General features: G+C 37.2%; 1 protein-coding gene and 2 pseudogenes across 1 annotated transcript in view; 1 reads left to right on the top strand and 2 right to left on the bottom strand.

Moving 5' to 3' along the window:
- Nucleotides 1-16,376, bottom strand: part of POLQ (DNA polymerase theta) — a 151,948-nt gene extending 135,572 nt beyond the window's left edge. Inside the window, exons 1-6 of the mRNA XM_054575239.1 lie at nucleotides 16,051-16,376; nucleotides 15,440-15,619; nucleotides 12,990-13,120; nucleotides 11,389-11,545; nucleotides 6,357-6,465; nucleotides 991-1,210 (exon numbers count right to left, since the gene is read on the bottom strand). Of these exons, the coding sequence (XP_054431214.1) occupies nucleotides 991-1,210; nucleotides 6,357-6,465; nucleotides 11,389-11,545; nucleotides 12,990-13,120; nucleotides 15,440-15,619; nucleotides 16,051-16,258 (1,005 nt within the window). The 5' untranslated portion in view covers nucleotides 16,259-16,376. The remainder of the gene's footprint in view (nucleotides 1-990; nucleotides 1,211-6,356; nucleotides 6,466-11,388; nucleotides 11,546-12,989; nucleotides 13,121-15,439; nucleotides 15,620-16,050) is intronic.
- Nucleotides 8,735-8,841, bottom strand: LOC129071861 (uncharacterized; annotated as a pseudogene).
- Nucleotides 16,377-22,999: 6,623 nt separating the features above from the next.
- Nucleotides 23,000-24,172, top strand: LOC129071660 (programmed cell death protein 2-like; annotated as a pseudogene).

Raw genomic sequence — 24,172 nt, 5'->3', positions numbered from 1 at the left:
GGAAGCAGTAAAGAACAATTAGGAGGGTTTTTTTAACAATTCAAGTAACAATTGAAAGTGATTCAAAAAGGGTAGCTGCATGCACATGGTAATAGAAGAAAAACATTAACAGAAGATTAAATGAATGTTTACAAATATAAATTATTGAGGTAACCAAGGCATAATCAGGTGAAATTTGGAGTACAGAGCAAAGCATGATTCCATACCAGGCATACAGAGGCTGCAAACGCATACCTATGAGGATACTGAAACGTGAATTTGTCCTGATCCCAGCTCTAAACTTATCTTTTCCTAGTTTAGTATTCAGAGACACAGGCTTAGAAAAATAATGTAAACTGAAACTTATTAAGTGTATTTAGGAATGTGGAAGGAAATTTACCATTTATCAAGTACATTCTAGATGCTAGACAATTTTTAAAAATCATATTTCATTCTTACAACAATACTAAAGTAAGTATTATTTCTCATTTTATACATGAAGACACTACATTCTGAGGGGTTTTGGATTCAACTAATATCACAGCTGTATCAAATGTCTATTAATAAGTATCAGAGGTAGGTCTGTCTAACTCCAAAAATGATGTTTTATTCCACTCTATTTATAACCTATCATTTAACAAAAGTTTAATTCTCTACATTATAAACTGTTTATAATGTGGAAAAAAGTGTTAAGTATAAATATAAGCCATAAGAAAATCTGTTCTCAGTTAAAAAGAAAGATCTATAAAACTAGGTATTATTATGTATTACTTATAGAAAATGATAGTTATTTAAATTGAAGACACAACTACATTTCCTCTCTTACCATCACCACCAATTCTTTAAGATGAAACCAATTAGCTTAATACTAATAATGTTTCTAATGGATATGTAATTCATATTCAACTACTTTGCAATTCCCACTTCACATAACTCAGAAACTGTTAACTTGCTAGAAAACGCAGTCAAACATAAAGCACTGGTGGTAGTAAGGTAAAAATACTGACTTACCTTCACCTGTAGCATGGGCTGAAATTCCCTCACAAGCTTCATTGAAGAGTCATATATGGAATTTCCAAGTTTTACTGACTCCAACAATGGTACAGGACGAAAATCGGTATGGTAGAGTTCGGCATTCAACCAGGAAGCCACAAGCTCCAAATTAGGAAGAGTAGCACTCATGCCTACAATCTGCATGGCATAAGACAGAGGATTGGCTAAATTTGCTTGGCTGTGAAAAACAAATGAGAATCACGTTAAAAGACACATAGTATTAATTACAAAGAGTTGCCACCAACAATATTCTTGGTCATGTCTTTGGTACATGCATGCATACATTTCTTTAGGATATATACCTAGGAGCAAAATTACTGGATCATAGATGATCTTCAATTTTCTTTCTTTTTTTTTTTTTTATTTTAGAAAAAAGAGTTTATTTTCAAAAGTTATACAAATTCACCAACAAATTGTTGCAGTGGGTCTAATTTTTTAAAACGTTTACAAAGCATTCAAGAGTTCATCTTAAAATTCATTTCAAAAATTATTTCTAGTAAAGTATGTGTATAAAAATTCAAAAAATCTTAATTTTTTTACCTTTTAAAATTTATATACTGATTCTCTCTCCCTCTAGCTGCCTTGTATGAGCATATGTAAACATTAAATTTATTTATAGTAAATTTACAAAACTGATGGAAATGGTCTCCGAATTCTTGTTTCTTGCAATTATATATCTTTCTGGTGTCACCAAGAGCAAATTATTTTTAATTGTGTAGTATTGCTTATGTTTCCGAAAATAGTCTGTCATGATCATATAAACTTTGGGCCTTAGCACAAGGTAAAAAAGTTTTAAATAATTTATTCTCCAGTAAATTATCATGTTCTTTGTCTCATTTGATTTTACTCACTCTTATCCTTGAAAGTACTAGGGCAAATATATTCTCAGGCTTGTCTCCCTTTGCCCTACACTTGAAATATATAGTCCTCTAATGCTGTCAGTCACACCTCCGTGTTGTTTCAAAATACTTAGTGGACCCTAAGCAGCACATATCTATGAACACAGTGAACGTCTGTTTTTTTTTTTTTTTTTTTTTTTTAACTCACAAAACAATGACATTGCTCAAGGGAGGCAGTAGCATTGCTGCTCCTAGGGTTTTATCTGTCTGGAAGGAAGACGTTCACAAAGCAGAATTATGTTGGATTCTACTTGCTTGTCAGCTTTGTCACATCTTTTTCCTCTGGCTTTATATTTTGTGATCATGTTCTCTTCATTTTCTGCTGATTACGTGACTGAGGATTCTTTCTGCAGTGACAGTTTGTTTGGCATTGATTTTAACCATGGATTTGAGTTTGGGGACAAGTAGTGAAAATCTGGAGGAAAGTACTGTTCTTTTCATGAAACATGGTTTTCTTATAAACCAGAAGTATATAACATAGTTAAAAATGACCCCAAAATGCACACTGTGTTTATTTTGGGGATTAAACAAATATGCTGATAATTTTCAGTGAGAGAAGTTTTATACTGTATTCCTAAATCAATTTTGGTATGACAAAACTAACTTTTGGTTGACTTGTTCTAAAATGTATGATAGAGTAAGATAAAACAGAGTCATCTATAAAAAAGTTCAGATTGCTGAACTTGGCATTCCATCCTATATGGTCATAGTATTAAGCACCCTAGATCCTATCAAAATTTAAAGGAAGATGACGGAGCTTTCCAGTTAGGAATGTTTAAAAGCCAAGTCATTTTTTTAGTTGACTAAGGATCAACTTTGAATAAAATGAAAATTGTTTTAGTGTTTTTCATAACATAATTTTTACATATGGTGTGGAGTATCTGTACAGTTATTTTAGAGGCATTCTATATAGTTTCCATCACCAACATAAGTCTTAAAAATACTATGTTCAAAAATAATAACAAAAGAATGGCAGAAGAAAAGTCCATTTCCTGTGTCATTAAGTACCTATCATTCTGTCCCAGACTTAATACTCATGTTTGCCTTTTTGCATTTGCTTCCTTATTTTGCTTCTTTTCATCATGGCGCCCTCTTTCCCAAATTGAAGGCATATTCAGCAGATGGAAACATCACACCTTAATATGATCTTTGCCTCAGGGCTGGATTCCTTTCCTTAACTGATACAATTTATTGGATTTTATAACTTGAAACTATTCAGTATTCTCTCCTTCTGTTATTTTGTACTTTATTTTCTTTCAGTCTTTTCTAGCAAAGTGAATAATTGATGAGTTGATCTATTCCATGTAATAATAAGCTATAAGCAATGAAAAGCAAACAATGAACCCTAATATGCTGGCTTTACAACCAAAACCTTAAAAATACTGCATAGTGACTGCTTCTGTCTTCTATGGTAACGGAGGTAACATGTTTTCAACATTCAACCTAGGCCCAGCTATCTTCCCTCTTGCCTGCCTCCCAAACACCTACTCAATGCCACTTACTTTAAGTAATTATTTTAAAAAGAACTTCTCTTCAAATGACCAATTTCTATTTTAGTTTAGTATAGCCCTAATACTGCAATGTAGAAAATAGAAGTTTATTTTTTTTTTTTTGATGTCCCTGGACAGTAGTGACTTTTTCTCCACAAAGTGGTCAGGGGAAATAGAATCCCTCCAGGATCTGGCTCCTCCATCACTGCCATTGTAAGAAATCCTACACTGGCGGCAGTGGGTCTCTTTCCCCGGATTGTGAGGAGAGCATTTCACAAACCGTCGCATGAGAGATTGTAGTGTGGCAGGATTTATCTGGGTGGAAATAGAAGGTTGTCCTTGTGTCGCATCTCCATCCATCTTGTCATTGAAGAAGTCCACTCTTGTCCATGTGGGCTTCACACTGTTCCCCAGAGTCTGAGTCCCTTTGTCTTTCCCCCAGGAACCTGTCTCTCATCTTCTCTCTCCCAGTTACATCCTCTCAATTTTCTTAGATAATGTCAGTTTTCAAAAAAGACTGAACCACAGTGTTCGCCATTTTAGAGAATGTGTACTATCTCTTTGAATAGGTAATTTACATTTCCTTGATTGCTTATGAGATTAAGCACCATTTCATGTTTATGGACCAGTTGGATACCCTTTTATGAGAGTCTGGTCAAGTTCTTTATCCACTGATACACTGGGTTCTGTTTTTTTCTTATTGATTTGTAGAATATTTTTAATATTCTGAATAATGACTTTCCTTTTCATTAGATTTGTTTTTGTTTCTTTCCTTTTACTTTCTGTGGCATTATTTAACAATTCTTTTTCTAAGCTCTTGAGACAGAAGAGTCATTAATTTTTCAGTCTCTCTTCTTTAATAATATATTCATTTTATACTATCAATTTCCTTTTAAAGACAACTTTTGCTGGATTTTACAAGTTTTGTTAGGAAATATTTATATTATACTTTCAGTTCAAACTATCTTCCAATTTCTATTGTGATTACTTTTTTGACTCACAATGGGTCAAAATTTATTTCTTAATTTCCAAACACATGGGCATTTTCTAATTATGTTTTTCTTATATTCATTTCTAGCTTAATTCCACTGTTTTTAGAACATGTATTTTAAGTAACTTAAATCCTTTAAACTACATTGCTTTATGGCCCAGCACATGGTAAGTTGTTTTTTGGTAAATGTTCCACGTGTAACTGAAAAAAATATATATTATGCTTTCATTTGGAAACTGTTCTACATTCATGCATTAAGGTCAAATTTGCTAACTGTATTAGTTATATGCTGCCTGATTTGCAGTACAGATGATTATCCACATTTTTTTTTTTTTACATACTGCAAGGGATGTGTTAAAATCTCCCTAAACTAAGAGACAAGAGCTCCCAGATTGAAAGAATGAGTATCCAGTGCATCAATTAAAATAAACCAACACAAAGACACATTGACGTGAAATTTCACAACATTGAGGAAGCTCCTAAAACCTGTCAAAGAAAAAAAATTTTATACAAAGGATAAAGGATCAGCATAGCATTGGATTTCTCAATAGTTACAAGAAAATAAAGAAATGTCTTGAAAACTCTAAAGGAAAAAAAATAACCTTCACTTTTATACATGGACAATCTATGAAAAAATTGTAAGGCATTTTCACACAAGCAAATTTTAAAAAAATTCATACTTATAACAGCTTGCACACTGAAATAAAGTGAAAATTCCTGAAAGATGTCCCTACCAAAATGAGAAAGGAAGTCAAGAAAGAGCCATGAGATCCCCAAAAACTGGGCTCTGACTCAAGCAAAATGCTACTGGAATAAATGATGAGAAAAAAAATCCCAAAATAACTGCTATGCAGCCCATAATATAGATTGGCCATTTATATAGAGTGGAGCAACTCAGAAGGCTTTAGGAGAAACTTCTTCAAGATGATGAATTTTGTAGAATAGCAAATGTATCAGAACATATTAGGTGAAGATTTACACAGGGAGAGAAGATGGGGATAAATCAGTGACAAGTATGGAGGAAACAAAGCTATCAAACAAACAAAAAAGACATTAATTTCAGAGAAAAAGATGTTATTTAGAAAGTAAAAATAATCATACTACATGGTTCAGCTGACGATAGCATTTATGTAGTCATAATGGGGTAACTGAATACTGATCTAAGAAAAATTATGACAACTTTATTTGGCAAATGGGAAGATAATGAGAAAATGTAGAAAGATGGGGTGGGTTGAAAATGGGTGGGGTGAGTAAATAAATAAAAAAGAGCTAGGTCTTCATTTTCCATAGTAAAAAGTCAACATATAATATTAAATTGAAGTAGCTGCTTTTAGGGATGCCACGGTACATAAAATGTTTATAAAGCTATAAAAGCAGAAACTAATTGCCTCTGGGAAGTAGGGGATAAGAAAATGTTACTTTCAAAATTAGCCTTGACTACTTAAGTAAGATGTATGTGTAACTGGAAATTATAAAAACTAGATTTTAAAAACTCTATCATACTCTTAATCTAATGTACCTTGCAGTGGGGAGGTCACCCAGTGGGCCTGGTGAATGTTTAAAAAATAATCTAAAATATTTCTGAAGTCATAAGTGGTTGTTTTGGACCAAAAATGAACCACTGTATATGAGTTTATACTAAATAAATACTACTCTCCTTCTTTAATTTATGAGGTTCATAGGTATTATTCACTTTTTTTAATTTATTGATTTGAGAAAGAGAGGGAGAGAGGAGAGAGTGAGAAGTATTGATTTGCTGTTCCATTTATTTATGCATTCATTGGTTGCTTCTTATAAGTGCCCTAACCAGGAATCAAACCCATAATCTTGGCGTATCAGGAAGATGCACTAAGTAACTGAGCTACGCAGCCAAGGTCTCACTCTTGCAGATACTTTTTCAACACCGTTTAGAATCTCAGGAATGTAGTTATTTCATGTACTCACCAAGATGCTGATTTCTGAGTAATATAGCAAATCTTGGTCAGCAAAAGTTCCAGCAGATACCCTCGGTGAGAGTCTCCCAGCATATGCAATTCATCAACAACCACAATTCCTAAAGAGATTTTCCAGGTACTAGTTTTTACAGAATTTCACAAATCCAATAAGAGTTTTAAAGACTTAATATCTTATATCTTATACAATCAGTAGCCATCATTAAAATATATTGCAGGTCATGCAAATTTCTAATCATGGAACAAAAATCAGATTCCACATACTGAACAATTCTTTTTCAAGATATTTCATAAGGTATCATAAATGATCCTACTACAATATATTCTGGATCTAAAAATCGATGATTAGCTAAAGTCAGGGTTAACTTTAATAAGGGAAAACTTCACTTATTACTTAGACACTGTTTAATTAAAAACCTTGTAAAAATATATTTATAATATCAAAAACATCTATGACAGTTATTCAGTATATTAACTTTTCTATGGGAAAAACAACCAGGGCAACCATACTGATATTAAAAATATGCTAACAAAAACAGAATCATATCAAGAAGAAAGAAGTGATTTTAAGGGATGTTTCTTTTTGATTATGGTAGGTTAGGCAGTCACCCTACTATAAAACATATGATCATAATCCTCTTCTCCACTGCTTGGAGAATCAAACCAGTCTATGCACTTGGAATAACACTGAAGAATTACTAAAAATGTAGTATCAACCAATGCCTTCTTCAGTTAAACAATTTCAAACATTTTAGTTTCCAGGTGCACTGGTAGACACCCAACAAATTCTTCCCATCTTTAAGAGGACTAAAAAGACATGAAGATCTTTCAGAGGACTTTGGTCAAGGTGGAGGCTTAGGAAAACACAGCTCACCTACTCGCACAACCACATCAAAATTACAACTAAAATATAGAACAACCATCACTCAAAACTGTCAGAAATCAAGTTGAATGGATGTCTGACAATTACGGAATTAAAGAACCCACACCCATCCACACTGGTGCAAGGAGGAGAGACACAGAAAGGACTGGTCCCACATCCACATGTGCCAAATAAAAAATTGGGAGAGTTATCTTGGGAGCGAGGAATCCCAACCCCACACCAGGCCCCCCAATCCAGGGCTCCAGTGCCAGGAAGATAAGCCTCCATAACTCTGGCTGCAAAAACTAGTGGGAATTGAGTCAGTGGAAGAAATTTCTGCAGTCCAAAGCAGTTCCTCTTAAGAAACCCACACAGAGGCTTACTTAGACTCACTCCCTTGGAATTCCAGCACTGGGGTAGCAACTTGAAAGGTACCGATGGCATACAGGGAGGAACTGAAGTGTCTGGTATCAAGGCAAGAGCTAGGGTACAGCTTTCTCCCAGACAGAAAGGTAGGCAAAGGCCAGTGTCCCTTTTCTGAATCCTCCCTCAGCAGAGCCACAGAACAAGCAGGTGGGTGACATATCTGAAATTCCATCAACCTGTCTAATGGTGTTTGCCGTGCCCTGGAGATCCCATGAAGCTCCATCCCACCCAACTTACAACTGTCAACAGAGGCTCTTCCATATGAATGGCTGGTCGTGGCTCATGCTTCGCAAATTCCTGCAAATTCCTAAATCCTTTCAAACAAGCAACAGTCAGCCTCAGTGAACTCCCAGCCCCGTCCCTCTAGCTAAGTGGCCCCAGGCGCAGCACTAGCAGAAGCGAGCCTAGATTCACAGCTTCGCTTTGCCTAGGAATTGCCAAGCCCAGCACAAGTAGCAACCATCTCAGATTGCTTTATAACTCAGGCAGGGTGGGCCCCGGACAAAACATGTAGAGGATGGAGGGAGCTGATCTTGGCCTGTACCACCCAGGCCAAGACATCCCCAGGGCCTACACATCCAGTAGAAAGCTAGAGACCACGTCGAAGAACCAACCTCCTGCCCCGCACAGCTGCTTCTCCACAGAGAGCGGAGTTGGTGGTAAGTGGTCACAGCCAGTCCTTGCAGCTGACTGGCCTGGATAAATCACTCCCATTGACCTGCCAACAGCAACCAAAGTTCAATACAAGAGGAGGGTATACTCAGCCCACACAAAGGGTGCACCTTGCGTACCCACCTTGAATGACAGGGGAGACTGTGCCACTGGACCCCTATAGGATATCTACTATATTAGGCCACACTACCAAGACAGGGATTTATAGCAGCTCTACCTAATACACAGAAACAAACACAGGGAGGCTGTCAAAATGAGGAGACAAAGAAACTTGGCCCAAGTGAAAGAACAGATCAAAACTCCAGAAAAAGAACTAAACGAAATGGAGATAAGCAATCTACCAGAGCCGGAATTCAAAACACTGGTTATAAGGATGCTCAAGGAACTTAGTAGGGACCCCAACAGCATAAAAAAGGTCCAGTCAGAAACAAACGATTCACTAACTGAAATAAAGAACAATTTAAACTGATAAGAACAGATACTACACTTGATCTTAGCCAAAAGGCCGAGAAGCTGAGGGAGGGAAGGAGGGAGGGGACAAGGGAAAGTGGTGGGAGGGAGGCAGAGACAAATGTATTTAAAAAATAAATAAATAAATAAAATTGAAATTAACACAATAAAAAAATAAATAAATAAAAAGACAAATGTCTTTTTTTATTTGTTATTATATAGATCTTATTTTATCTATATAATAACAAATCTTCCCAACATGATGAATGTGTTTTTTATATTAAATTTTAAAAGTGTTACTTTGAAAATTACGTTGCCTGGAGTAGTTGTATCTTGGCATGTTAAGCCTGAATATTACTTCTATTGTCATTGTACTAATATGACAAATTGTACTAAGGTCAAAATGTGCTCCGGTATGCCAAAACAGGGGGAGAAAGGCAGCAGTGTCTTTGGAGATGAACATTTGTTCACTTCTCCCACATATTCATATAATCATGTAATCTTAGGCCAGCTCTATTCAACAATAAAACCATCTGAACAAGGAAAAAAGTCAAAAATCTACATAAAAGATGAACCATAAAAAAAAAAGAACAATTTATAGGGAAACAGCAGTAGAGCGAATAAAGTCAAGAATCAAATCAATAATTTAGAATATAAGGAAGAAAAAACAACCAGTCAGAACAACAAGAAGAAAAAAGAAGTGAAAAAAAAAAAGAGGATAGCGTAAGCAGCCTATGGGACAACTTCAAGCACTCCAACATTCACATCATAAGGGTGCCAAGAGGAGAAGAGGAAGAGCAAGACACTGGAAATCTATTTGAACAAATAATAAAAGAAAAATTCCCTAATTTGGTGAAGGGAATACACATGCAAGTCCAAGAAGCACAGAGAGTCCCAAACAAGATGGATGCAAAGAGGACCACTGCAAGACACACCATAATTATAATGCCAAAATTTAAAGATAAAGAGAGAATCTTAACAGCAGCAAGAGTAAAGCAGTTAGTTACCTACATGGGAGTTCCCATAAAACTGTCAGATGATTTCTCAGAAGAAACTTTGCAGGCTAGAAGGGTTTGGCAAGAAATATTCGAAGTTATAAAAAGCAGGGACGTGTAGACAAGATTGCTCTACCCAGCAAAGCTATCATTTAGAATGGAAGGGCAGATAAAAAGCTTTCCAGACAAGAAAAAACTAAAGGAGTTCATCATCACCAAGTCACTATTATATGAAATGTAAAAGGGACTTAATTAAGAAAAAGAAGAAGGCCAAAACTATGAACAAAAAATGGCAATAAGTAAATATCAACAACTGAATCTAAAAAACAAACCAAGCAAACATGAACAACAGAGATGGAATCATGGATATGGACAGCAGTTAGATGGTTGCCAAATGGGAGCGTGTGGGCAAATGGGTGACAAGGTGAGGGGATTAAGAAGTACAAATAGGTAGTTATAGAATAGCCATGGGGATGTAAAGTACAGTATAGGAAATGGAGCAGCCAAAGAACTTATACACAAGACCCATGGACATGAACAATGGTGGGGGGGGGGGGGGGACTGCCAAAGGGAGTGAGGGTTCCTGGGTGGAGGGGGACAAAGGGGGAAAAATTGGGACAACTGTAATAACATAAACAATAAAATATGATTTTTTAAAAATCAAGATCTTTTAGACTATTTCCTGACACATGGCACTACTTTTCCTCATCAGTAAGCTATCTCCAAATTATACTGATTGATGAGTTATTTTAGTACTTATTCATTCATTCATTCACCAAAAAATACTTATTCTACCTAATGTGCCAGGCACTGTGCTAGGTATATTGGATATAACACTTAATAAGATTCTATTGCAATCCTCAAGATATTTAAAGCCCAATGGGGTGACAAGAAATTACAATTCTGACACAAATTGGTAAGTGTGATTTCTCTCCAAGCTTTATAGAGCAGAGCACATCTCTTATTTCTGATTTCATTCCCCACCGCTACCCTACTGCAACTTTATCATTTAAGTTCACCAGAGTCTCAAGTAATAACTAAGTGATATTCTTGCTGTTTCTATTGATGCTACAACCATTCTCTTCCTATTGATACCTCAATATAAGTGCCTTTCCAAAATGGGAGGAAAATAGCATTAAGTTAGGAAATCTTCCTAGAGCCCCACGTTCAAATAAAGTGTGAATTTCTGTAGCTCCCTACCATTTCCCGGCTAAAAGGTAGCCCCTGGGTTATCTATTTATGATATCTATTCTAGATATCATAGTACCAGAATATAACGAATGCACAAATACACTAATTGCAGAGATGGCAGATCCAGCCCCATCATGCTTCCTTCTATTTCAGGTAAAGTTTACACAGGAAAGAAGCAATGAGAAATTACTTGAGGGCTCAGGATATCCTTTATGCTTTGCTAAGGGGCAAAAATACAAGAAAGCAGAGTCAATAACAGCAACAGGACACAAAAATTTTCCCTACACACTCAGAGTTCCTAACATTACAGATGTCGATACTCACTTCAGAAGTAGATGAGAAACTACAGAAGAAAACATGGGACATAGAGAAATCAGAACAGCTCCACTCCATTCCATCAAAAATAGCAATGGGAAGTATTTTCTCACCTAATAGATCCATCTTATTTTCTTCTATGAGACGATTGATTAGACCATTGGCTCTCTCAATTGTGCAAACAGCAATATCCAAGGAAGAGAAACGTCCTTTTGGAGAGGTACTGCCCATATAACCATCTACTTTTATTCCTACTTCCTGAAACAGACTCTGAATTGAGTAAGAAGGAACAATATTGGTGAAAATATCTGATACTCATGAATTATAAATTGGTTCTATCCCAGAACATAGAAATAAGTATCTAACATAAGTAATTATCGGGTTACTGTTACTTGTTCCATGGACAGGACGCACTGGTTCTCTCTAGAATCATATACTAAAAAAATTAAAGTTTAAAATTGAAAAAACTCAGTACAGAGTCAAATAAAATGAAGTATGCCATTTTAATGACAGCATTTTATAATCAAAGCAGTTCTAAGAGCTATTTATAGAAATTAAAATTGAAGAAAAACTACCATAAGCACCACTTTTAATCTAACAACAACAACAAAAAAAATAAGAAACTAGCTTTCTTTAATGGTAATGTAACACTTTAAAAAACAAATGTTTACTACATGAGGAAATTATTCTCATTATCCCACTAAGTTTTACAAAATAGAAAAGTTTTCAAAATTCAAATGCAGTGACTTCAATGTTATTTTATTTTATTTTTTAGTTTAACTTTGAACTAACATATCTTCTCAATAAAAAGATTCTTTTCATCATTTTGTTACTCTGGTCTAAATTGAGAGGACATTACTGTGTAGGATCAGCTTTGTTGGCTATTTGACCTCTGAAATAGCTATAAAAAGATTGATAGAACCATAGGACTTCAGAGCTTTTCATTCAGTAAAATACTTCTGAGTGTTTGTTGAGTTAACCAACACTCCTAGGGTTAACATCCTTATTTGACCAATGAAAAATACTGAGACCCAGCAAATTATGTGCCTGACCTGAACACACAGTTGGTAGCAAAACTGGGACCAGAAGCCAGGTTTTTTTGGACTACCAGCACAATAATCTTGCCATCCAAAAGCACATTTTTTTTTACTGCAGATATCGCAATACTAATTTTAAATAATTTATTCTATTTAATGAAACAATGTATTTTTTTAAATGCCTTAAAAACCAGTGAACATAATACAAATGAAAAATGTTTTTCATTTTTGCAGAACAGAGGAACAGACCAGAGGCCTGGAGCTCTACCTAAGCACTAACGACTCTGGTTCTTCATCCCTTAAATGTTCCCAAACAGCCCTCAGGTAGGATGGGATATGCTTCCTCAAACACTCTTTCCTTTCCATGCTTCAGTCTAGTCCTACTATGCAGTTAAAGTGCTGATTCTTAATTTGCACATTTATATAGTAGAAGTATTCTATTTACTTCCTAAGGAAAAGCTTATCAATTTTAACACATTGTTCACCAATTACTCTTTTAATTTGATGGCCCTTTCTCCTTCATGCAATAATACAAGTTTCCCTTCATGAATGGTCAACATTTAAAGCTACATTAAGATGCAATTTCAACTTGCTTTTATAATTCTATTTCAAATGAGTAAAGCCATGGCTGCTAATAAGTCTTTATCACAATTACAAAATTAGTTTAAGAGCATTACCTGGAGATAGTATTTCTTCTCTTTAGCCACAGAGACAAAGGGCAGAATGAACAAAGCTTTCTTCCGCATTTCCAAAACTCGCTTCAAAATAAGTAATTCAGCAACAAGAGTCTTCCCAGCACTGGTAGGAGCTAAAATATTATTCCACAAGGTTAAGAAAAAGAAATAATAGTTTATATACTGTATTAATAAATTCTATTAATGTTATTAAACCATATCCAGTAACTGCAGAGCCTAAGGCTATCATATATCATTAAGGCCCAACAAGCATTTGAAAACTTTGTAACCTTAAATGCTCCTGACTTTATTTTTTTCTTTTTATTTCATTCCTTTTTCAAATTTTTAAAATTTTTTGTTGATTTCTGAGAGAGAGAGAAAGAGAAACAGAGAGAGAGAAACCTCGATTTGTTGTTCCACTTACTTATGCATTCATTGGTTGATTCCTGTACATGCCCTGACTAGAGATCGAACAAGTAACCTTGGCATATCAGACAATGCTTTAACTGAACTACCTGGCCAGGGCTCAATGCCCCTCACTTTAAACTAGCTCTCTGGCAGGATGACAGCTAATGGAGGGAGGGATTGAGAAAAGAAGAAAAAGGGTTCATGGACATGGACAACATGGGGGGAGGGGTGTACAAAAGGACTGAATGGTGATGAAAAAAATACAGTAAAGACTAAATCAAGAAAAGAAAAAAGAAAAAATTAACTAGCTCTCTGAAGTCTCACACTTAGAATTTAATAGGAAATTATTAAATTAATCTTTGTATCAACAGTAAATGACAAATATCATTGATTACCTAGCTTGTACTTGAAGATCCTTTCCTTTAGTACTAAATGGCTAAAAGCCCTTCTTTGAGGAAGCAGATGAACGACTTTAATGAATTGTAATAGAAGTTGTGATATAAGCTGAGGGATAGGGGCTGTAAGGAAGTTTACGGAAATGAAACAAGAGTTATGAGAAGGAAGGAAAGAAGGGAATAGGCAAGCAATGCCAAGCAAAAGAAACAGTATGTTCAAACACCTGGAAGAAAGCCTGGTGTGTTCAAATGGCAGTAAATTATTTAGTAAGCCTGAAATATAAAGCAAGTATGGGAGTGAAAAAAGAGATATGAATGTGCCACAGATAAAAGAGTTTTATAAACCCACCATGTAAGGAATTTAGAATTTATCCTGAAAGTAATTCAGAGTGACTAGTGAGTTTTATGAAATGGAGTGACAAGATCATATTTGTACTTTATAAAGATCACTTTGACTGCAGAAGCAGAGCAAGATCAGAGAGAGAAAAAATAAACTAGTTATAAGGCTATTTCATAATCAAGAAGGAAAATAATAGTGAGCATAATCTAGAAAAGAGATAACAGAAGAGAGTAAACTAAATAATGAGCCTAGAAACAGAGAGAAGTAATCAGAATCAAGATACTGGAAATTACACTGGACTTGTGATTAACTGACATGAATCAGTGGCCAGAGTTATGAATGACACCCAAATTTTGGTTTAAGTAATTGAGATGGTCAGACCATTCTACCACTACCACTAATCACCAGAAGTTAGCATTTTCTGTGTACTTCTGTCTTTTTCTTTTTTTTTATTGAATTTATTGTGACATTGTTTAATAAAATTATATAGGTATCCAGTGTACAATTCTATCATACATCATTTGTATAACAATATGTAGATGTTTACCACTCCACATCAAATCTCCTTCCTATATGCCAAAAACTGTTCTAAATGCTCTCTCATGCTCTCTCTCTCTAGTGATTTGCAAGGTTACACAGTCTATGGTACAGTTTTCAAACCCAACCAGTCTGACTCCACAGCCTGAACTTGTATCTACCAATAAGTGTCTACTTTTTTGCAGCCATAACAAAAAATCTGGATGACTCACAATTTCAGAGAAGTCTGACACAAAGGAAGGGCATCTTACGAATTAGCTTCTAAAGTCAGTAGAATAAAAAGGTTAAAAAGTATGCATGTCAGAGTTGCCCATGAAAGCCCATATAAATTTCCTATAAAGTATATTATGTATGGTTTTGTGCATTCAATCCTATACCAGCAGGTTGGTTTATAAACGTATAATTTATAATGTGGACACACTGAAGAGCAGCTGAAATAGACTGGAGGAAGAAGGAAGAACAGATTTACATCTCCCATTGTACACTCACCCTGGGACATGTGTTTTTTGAGAGGAATGGCAAACGGAACAGTTCTCTTTAAGTAGTGTGCTTTTCTTCCCTTCCCCCCACCTAGACATATAATGGATTTTGCATAATATAAATATGCTTATGTGCTTATAATGAGACTCCACTTTTCATATATATTTTTAAGACTTTCTCTAGTTGTAAAGCACTGTCTCAACCAACTTTAAAAAATCGTAACTACCTCAGCAGAGTATTTTTACATTCACAGTGTCTTTAAAAGAGAAATTAATTTGCACAAATTTGAATACCTGAATAGACTAAATTCTTTCCTTCCAGGACTCGTCCAAGCAAAAGACACTCTGCCTGCCATTTAAACATCTTTTTTACACCAAAACTGTGATATTTCTCCAGAACCGCTGTAGGAAGTCCCCAATTTGCCAATAGCAGCTTGTCTACTTGATCATCAGGAACTGTTTGCTTTGATTCCCCTTTGAGGAAAAAAGAAAAAAAATTAAAAGTGGAATTTAATTTAAAGATGACTTCAGTAGTTAGGTCTCCAGTGTTTTTTGGAATTCCTCTGTGTTGGAAAGAGGCTACATCATGCACACCTCACATAAAGCACATCCAAGATAAGGATCTGTGAGGACTGGGCACTATTATGTGATGATATTTGGCCAACTAAGAAGCTGTTTCTCTGAAGACCCAGAAACCATTTGTATGCTACTACCAGGAGGTCGCTGAACACAAGCTGGAAGCACATTCGTGTCTGAAGAGAAAGTGACCCGCCACACCTGACCTGAGTCACAAACTGAAAAGGGGCCTAGAAACCGAGTAGGTCGTGCAAACGAGCAAGCTTCTCGCGATAAGGACACCTTCCTACATGCCCACTTCGCCTGCTGTCCCGAGTGCCTGGGAGTACCTGCTGCTGAGGCCAGCGGGCGGCCCCCACCCCTCAAGCTCTGTCCCAGGCCGGGAGGCGGGCTCAGCACCGGCTCCGAGGGGAGCAGGCGGCTGTCGCTGCTGTCACTGCTGTCACTGCTGTCACTGCGGTCACTGCTGCTTCCCAAGAAGGAATCCAAGCCTGATGTTGAACGCCGCCGTTTCCCACTCCATCGCGAAAGATTCATCGTGAACTCTTCTCAGCTGTTCAGGGACAGCCACAGTTCCAGAGTCCTCCCGTTCGGGAGAAACCCGGCCCTGTGACAGATGTGGCCGTCATCTTCCCGCCAAGGCCTTCAAACTCAGGCCTCTGAGCCCTGCCCGGAACCATAGAGTTCTCAGTGATGACAGTAACCTGAGAACCATAGAATCGTGGGAAGGAGCGTCTCTCGGCTGTTGTCTTAGACCTCCCGCCTCCGTGGTTGGTTAGTGGGAGAGAACCAGAGTTGGACGTAGGTTAAAAGAGGCAGGGAAAAAAGACTTCGCGTATATAATCTGCATTTATAATCAGACTGGCCTAAACATTTTCTTTTTGTCCATTTATTGTTCGAATAGCAAGATTTGCTAACTTCATAAATGAGCTTCCCAGAATAGGTAGATCAGAGAACAAAGTCTTCTTAACACATTGATATATTAAAAATCATTACAGCCCTGGCTGCTGTGGCTCAGCAGATTGAGCACCAACTTGCCAACTGAAAGGTCGCCAGTTCAATTCCCAATCAGGGCACATGCCACGGTTACAGGTCAGGTCCCCAGTTGGGAGCATGAGAGAGGCAACTGATCTATGTTTCTCTCACACATGGATGTTTCTCTCCCTCTCTTTTTCCCTCCCTTCCCCCTCTAAAAAAATAAAATAATTAAAAAATTTTAAAAATCATTACACATTATATGTGCAAAACACAGAAGTGAAACCTAAGATTTCTAATGGAGCATAATTGGATCCTCTCTCCTAGTTTATGATGTAGGACAGGGGCTAAATTTCTTCACACAATGTCCACTTTAGCCGTCACGCACTGTGGGTACTCTGTGATGGACAGTTGCAGAGTGCTGGCAGATAAATCCTTTAGATGGCCAAATGGATGCTTCAAGGACCGAACCCTGAATATACCTGAGTGATCATTGTGAGCTAAAAGCTTATTAATGGACCTCTGCTCCACATATTGGCAAAGCAGAATCTAAAGAGTTGTTGACAGCCCTGGCTGATATGGCTCAGTGGATTGCATATTGGCCTGCAAACCAAAAAGTCGCCAATTCGATTCCCAGTCAGGGCACATGCCTAGACTACAGGCCAGGTCCCCAGTAGGTGGCATGTGAGAGGCAACCACACATTGATGTTTCTCACCCTCTCTTTCTCCCTCCCTTCCCCTCTCTCTAAAAATAAATAAAATATATTTTTTTAAAGAGCTGTGGACATTAACTCCTGCTCGTTAGTTACCTAGCTGCACAATCCCTTTCACCAAGCAAATGTAGTAGGTGAAAGGCCTACCGCGAAGAGGCTGTGCTATTCTATAACACTAAAAATCTCAAAAGGACCAGTCCAATAAAAAAAGACTATAATACAAGTCTGGAAAATAGCACTTGAGTGTCAGTAATCCTGTGAAAACCTACCTCTTTTTTTTTTTTCTTTTTTCATTTTTTTGACAACAATATTCTAAATTTCCACAAGATGGAGATATTACTCCATAAACTTTATGGCATAAAGGAAACTTTTTCCCGTCACCTTTTAAGCATTCACTCACTGAGCTATTGACCATCTACTGTGTGTTTGGCTCTGGGCATATGGCAGGCAAATGTCATGAAATGGCTCCTGCTCTCTAAGAGAAAGAACCTAGAGAAGGAGACAGGCATTAAACCAATTATTTCTTTTAAATTGTACTAATGCTCAGGCAGAAATGAACAGAGTGCTAGCAAAGAAATAAAAGGGATCCTAATTTAGATTGTAATCACGGAAAAATTTTCTTAGAAGCAGTTCAGCATGGGGTCAGTGCAACTCTGTAGCCAATCAGTCCAGGTTTATAAAGATTTAACAGGTGTTGTGATCTTGGGCAACTTGCTTAATCCCTTTGTGCTTCCTTTTCTTCATCTATAGGATGGGGATCATAATAGTAACAACCTATTTGGTTATTGTGAGCACTAAATAGGTCAATATGTGTCAAGTGCTTAGAACTGTGCCCATCACATTGTAAGTACTATTCAACGAAAATGATATTTAAATGTTCTAATATTGCTCCCAATATAAACCCAACATTTTGATGGAAAAAGAATAAACCAAAGAAATCTCTCACATTATTCTATTTTTATTTTGTCAACTATGATAAATGAGGAAAATAATAAGGAAGAATTGCAAATAATGGTTTATATCATCCTATAAAAAGCCTAGAGAATATTTTATGATTTACAATTTATTTCAAACATTCATCACCTGTTTCTAATTTTATAAACTCTTAGAAAATAGAAAAGTCTACTTCTCAAAAATATTAAAGAATTTTTATGTGAATAGTTACTGTAATGATTAATACTAATACAGCAGATGTATTTCCCATTTGTCTTTTATTTGTGTCTGAAAATATGTGCACATATATTCTGCTAGTGTGACCTGGGCGATGTACCAATTCTGAGCCACTTTAAATTTAATCTCTGGGCTAACCGTTTTTTTTTAAGATACATAAATATAGAATAATGTTAGACACACAGAGCCAGCTTTGCACAGGCTTCCAACATCACCATCTCAATCAGCAGAACAACATTTCCCTGTGTTACGTACTGAGGGTGTTGCCCATCTTGGGTTTGGGGGATTTTAGGTCTTACTTCTCCTCCTGCTAGGAAACCCAGACTGCTTTCTCCCAGAATACATAATCCATTGAAATCCACACTCCAGACCACCAGGGGTCAGCAGACATCACTGTAGAAAACTGGTTCTACTGCTTCAATGACTTCTTTAGATAATGTTACTCATTTGACATTTCTGTCCTACAAGGAAACCTCTGATTTTACCAGCTTAGTCTTGAATTTTTTTTAATATACTTTTTATATAACATCCAGAACTGTTCTGTGCTAGAAGTGATTTCTTGCTCAGCCTAATATTGCTGAAAACAGGAGCAAAAGAAAGTCAACAATTGACGTACATTCAAAAATGTCATCTGATTATTTCAGTAAATTTGCATTAATAATGAAGCATGATTTTTTCCATTGAAATTGCAGATATTCTATGGAAAATAAAGTTTACACAAACAACATTTGTGAATTAATGAAAACAGAATCATCTACCCAGACTGAATAAATTCTGTGTTTTTCACGTGAATGGAAGTGATTTGCAAAAAAAAGAAAAAAGAAAAAGAAAGCTGAAAAATATTCAAGATCAGAAATATGGGATTGTAGTAATGCTGATTGGGTCTAAAGTGCTCAGACTAAAGGAGATGCTAATTGAGAGAATTTTGTGTTTGAAGTTCAGTGGTTCTCAACAGAAACAAGACCAGCGAATCCCCTAGGAGCTTTAAAATTGTCATCCTGCTTCTGGAGATTCTGATGTAATTGCTCTAGGATAGAGTCTAGGCACGTAAAAGCTCCCCAGGTGTTCCTAATGTGCTGCTGGAATTGAGAATCACTGATACAATCTAAGGAATAAGGCATACTTGAATTCAGGTGGCTTCACTGACAAAGTTTTTAATGAGGCTTAAATTAACAAGGAACTCTAGAAAAGACCTATTTCTCCACAATGACCCAAAGAACTAGTTGAAATAGCTGACTTTATGGGTAGGGATGGAAGCAAAATCGAAATAACTTCAAAGGTCTAAGTTAAAGCATCAGAAAACCAACATAAAGGTGTAAAAGTAAACAGTGAATGCCTGAAAGAGGCTAAACTAATTAAATATGTATGAACACACATTTGTAACTTCCAAATTTATATAAAAGCTGTTTTCCAACTTTTCATATAATAATACTGCTGACTGCTTGTATAGTAAACACCAGGCAGATACAATGAGGAAAAAGGATGAGAAATAAGCCTGGGAATTCTAAGGATGTGGTTTTTAGAGTAGAAATAGCTTTTAATTAAATGGAGAAGGGGTGAGTACTCTGCCTAGGAAAAAGTTATCAAAAGGAACCTTCGTAGAACACCCTTCTACTTGGTTTGGGTCAGATCACACCAAAGCAAGCATTCCAGGTCTTCCATTTATGTCTTTGAGTGTAAATATTTTAGATCAGCTCTTACTGATTCAGAGAATTTCTCTAGATGTTACTGTTTTTTTCTGCGATACCCTCAACCTCTAGCCCTTTCTTATATAGACAAATTTCTTCCCCAAATCAGCAGCAACAAATGAAAAATGGGAAGGGATTTGTGATAGCCAGTTGTTTGTGTGGAGGGTCTAGTGTACAAGGCCCAGTCAGTGATGAACTTTTGTTCCTGTCTTCTTTTTGCATTTCACCATTACCTCTTTCCCTAATTCTCTCCTCATTTACATTAACTCACATTCCTCTCCTTCCCTTTCTGTTTATATTTAATTACTATTAAGATAGTATACTCTTGTGGATATTAGAATGCAAAATTTTATTATTAATAGACTCAGATCCTCCATGGAAAAAATTATTATGGTAAAGGAAATCTTACATTTAACTATAGTTTTTATGTTAATAAAATAACCATTAAAGTGACTCATAGGTGTTCTTAAGTGTGAGTTTTTATATTAGACAATCACCTGAATATGAATTGATATATAAATACATCTAAAAATTCTATCTCATTCCTTCCTAAAGGGGGACCAATTTACAAAGATCACATCTCTACTGCCTATTTTGGTGGTATACACATCCTGGGTTATGGCAGTGACAACTTGAAGGACAAGGACATACAGATCCTCCGCTCCTATACCACCTTACCTACAAGGGCAAAGCAAGAGTGTTTCTCTTAGTTCAGCAAGTCATGAGTATCTCATAATCTCCATTACAAGCCATAGAATGTGGCTTTTTCCAATTAGACATTGGAAAACCAAGCAAGAACAGAACATGTATTGGGTTGTCCAAAGTTTATTTAGTTTTTTCTGTATAATGGCCCTAGTAGTGCTTAGTTGTCTTTAACTTCATTTGAAACAATTTTCTTAGATTGTATTGTGACAGCTATTAGCATACATTTAAAAAAGAAACTTATCAGAATTGGTGAATTTTTGTACAATCATATTGAAGACGAAAGAAAATACACAACATTTTCGACATATTATCCTTTATTATTTCAAGAAAGTAAAAATGCAACTGAGCTCTGGCTGGTGTGGCTCAACGGACCAAGTGCCAGACTGCGGACCAAAGGGTCGCCAGTTGGATTCGCAGTCTACGGTAGAAGCCTGCATTGCGGGCCAGGTCCCCAGTAGGGGGCATGGGCAAGGCAACCACACATTGATGTTTTTCTCCCTCTTTCTCCCTCCCTTCCCGTCCCTAAAAATAAATAAATAAAATCTTTTTTAAAAAATGCAACTGAAACAAAAAAAGATTTATGCAGTGTATGGAGAAGGTGCTGTGACTGACTGAACGTTGCAAAAGTGGTCTGCAAAGTTTCTTGGTGCTGATGATATTTTGGCCAAATAACTCTTCACTGTGGGGCTATCTTATGTATTGGAAGATGTTTAGCAGCACCCCCGGCCTCTACCCACTAGAAGCCAGTAGCAGGAGATAGCTAACATACTCGAAATATGAAAATCAATAAAGTTATTGGGGAAAATAAAAAGTGTGTCTTTTATTTTACAGAAAAATCTAAACAGACTTTTTGATCAACCCAATATCAATTTATGTTAAAAGATGCTCTGGGTCTTGTATGGAGGAAAAAAAGGAATGTAAAAGGAGCAAAAGCAGAACAAAGGAAATGAGTTATAAAACTACTGCCATCCTCCATTAAATAAATATTAGTGGCTTTTTGGTAAGAGTGAAAAATGATGAAAATTATCAGATTATGTATCTGATAGTGTATTGAATCAGACTGGGTTTTGAAACTAGGTTGCTTACAGATTCAATGTAGGGTGCAAGGGAAAGAAAGGCATCAGGGTGATTATTTTAAAAAACTGGAAGCTTTTTGGCATAATTCAGCTGATCATAGCATTTCAATTTATGTCTGCCTAGCTGTTAGGTTTTACATTAATTTTGTTTCCATTTATACATTTCTGTGCCTACATGAGCCAAGAAAGTACCATAAATGAATAAAGTGGTAAATGGGGATTGTGAAAAACCATAGTTTTGTTTTTTAACTTGGAAATTGCATATGGCAAAGACCTGCAATAGTTGACCCCTAGTAGTTACACCTTCTTGCATAATAACAAAATTCCAAAATCTTATCTAGGCTCATGGCCATCCAAAATCAAGACTATAATTTAGGGCTTGGTCAGGAAGGCTGACCTAAATGAATGACAAGAGATCTATTAAAGGTATTAGAACTTATAAAACTGAGAGATGGTGAAGACTGCTTTTTACCTGTGCTTCTAGTGGTAGCCCTGAAGGTGCTGCAGGTCAGCGGGGCTGGCCATTGGGAAGGAGGGCTGCATGTGAAGCAGGTGAGAGTGCTGATTAGCTGGAACCTGCCAAGACAAACTGGAGTCCATATGTACAAACAAGAAATCTCATTTGGCTCTCACTGCCTCCTCCTCTTAATGGGAAAAGTAACAACAACAACAACAAAATTGTAACCATCTTTAATCTACCATACAGACTATATTTATTTTCCTTCCTTGAACTTAAGTTATGGCATGTGACTAGGTGACAGCCAATGAGCACTTTAGTGTTCACGAAGTGTCTAGATGAAGATTTTTAAAAAATAAAAACACTTCTTTTTAGGTTTAATAGGCTTCCAGAATCCAAGTATTGGATCTAACCCATTCTGAAAAATTCTTATTCTATTTAAACTACTCCTCAACTATATTCTGCCTGTCTCCTCGCGATCTCCAATTATAAGTATGTTACTTCGGGCCCCGCGGTGCAACCTCCGAGCGGCGCTCCCAGTGCACAAGTTACGACGGGCAGCCGAGCTGGGTTTCACTGAGGCGGCGCCGGCGTAGCGGCGGTGTAGCGAGCAGTTCCCCAGCACGGCGGGCGGGCGGCAGGCGCGGCTGGGCTAGGCCTGGCGGCAGTGGCCCGCGGAGCCGGCGTGCGCGCGGCACAGCCGCCCGTTGGCTTTCCGGCTGCAGCTGTACGCTCCGCTGCCCGGCCGCCCAGACGCCTCCTACAGCTGCCTGTTCTCTCCTACTGCCGCGCGCCGACCTGCTGCGCGGGCCTCCAGATTTTTAGAAATCACCTACACAGGGGAAATGACTTTTACTCATCTGAGCCTTCTGCTGAAGATCCTCCTCCAAAGACGGGAGAACCTGTGCGTCTCCAGCGCAAGTCCGGCTTCGTCTCTGCAGGGTGCTCGGCTGTTTAGGCCCCAAGACCTCTGCATGTCACCAGGAGCATTACTGCAGTAAGGAGTACCAGACTTCGGACTGGAGAGCGGGACATGAGCAGGCCCGTAAGCAGGCAGATAATTTGGACAATGCAGTCCCAGACCACAACTTCCTTTTTCCAGAATTTGAAATATTACTAGAAACAGAAAGTGAGATTACACCTAAAGTTTCGGAAAAACAAGATGAATCAGAGATTATAAGGAGTATGGATGAAGCACCTGAGGAAGAATTGGATTCCATGGCAAAACATGAATCCAGGGAAGATAAAATTTTCCAGAATTTTAAAACTAAAGTAGTCCTAGAACCAGAACAGATTCTCAGATATGGCAGAGGAATTGCCCCCATCTGGATCTCTTGTGAAAATATTCCCCAATTAAAGGATATTCCAGTTTGCCGCTGTGGTGCCAAGAGAATATTTGAATTCCAGGTCATGCCTCAGCTGCTCAACTACATCAAGGCAGACAGACTGGCCAGGAGTGTTGACTGGGGCGTCCTGGCCATCTTCAGCTGTGCTGGAAGCTGCAGCCTGGGCACAGGCTACACAGAGGAATTTGTTTGGAAGCAAGATGTAACAGCTACACCTTAAAAACAACCTCGTAAAGGCTTAAAAATGCTCATAATCTCTTAGACCTTGCAATTCCATTTTTAGGACTTTATCCTAAGGAAATAATTATACCAGAGAGAGAA

This window comes from Pteronotus mesoamericanus, unplaced genomic scaffold, assembly GCF_021234165.1.
Source record: "Pteronotus mesoamericanus isolate MK-2021 breed Mesoamerican mustached bat unplaced genomic scaffold, CSHL_Meso_final contig_27, whole genome shotgun sequence".
In the NCBI taxonomy this organism is placed as follows: domain Eukaryota; kingdom Metazoa; phylum Chordata; class Mammalia; order Chiroptera; family Mormoopidae; genus Pteronotus; species Pteronotus mesoamericanus.
Note: the sequence above shows the minus strand (reverse complement) of the source record. Positions and strands in the feature narration are given on the sequence as shown.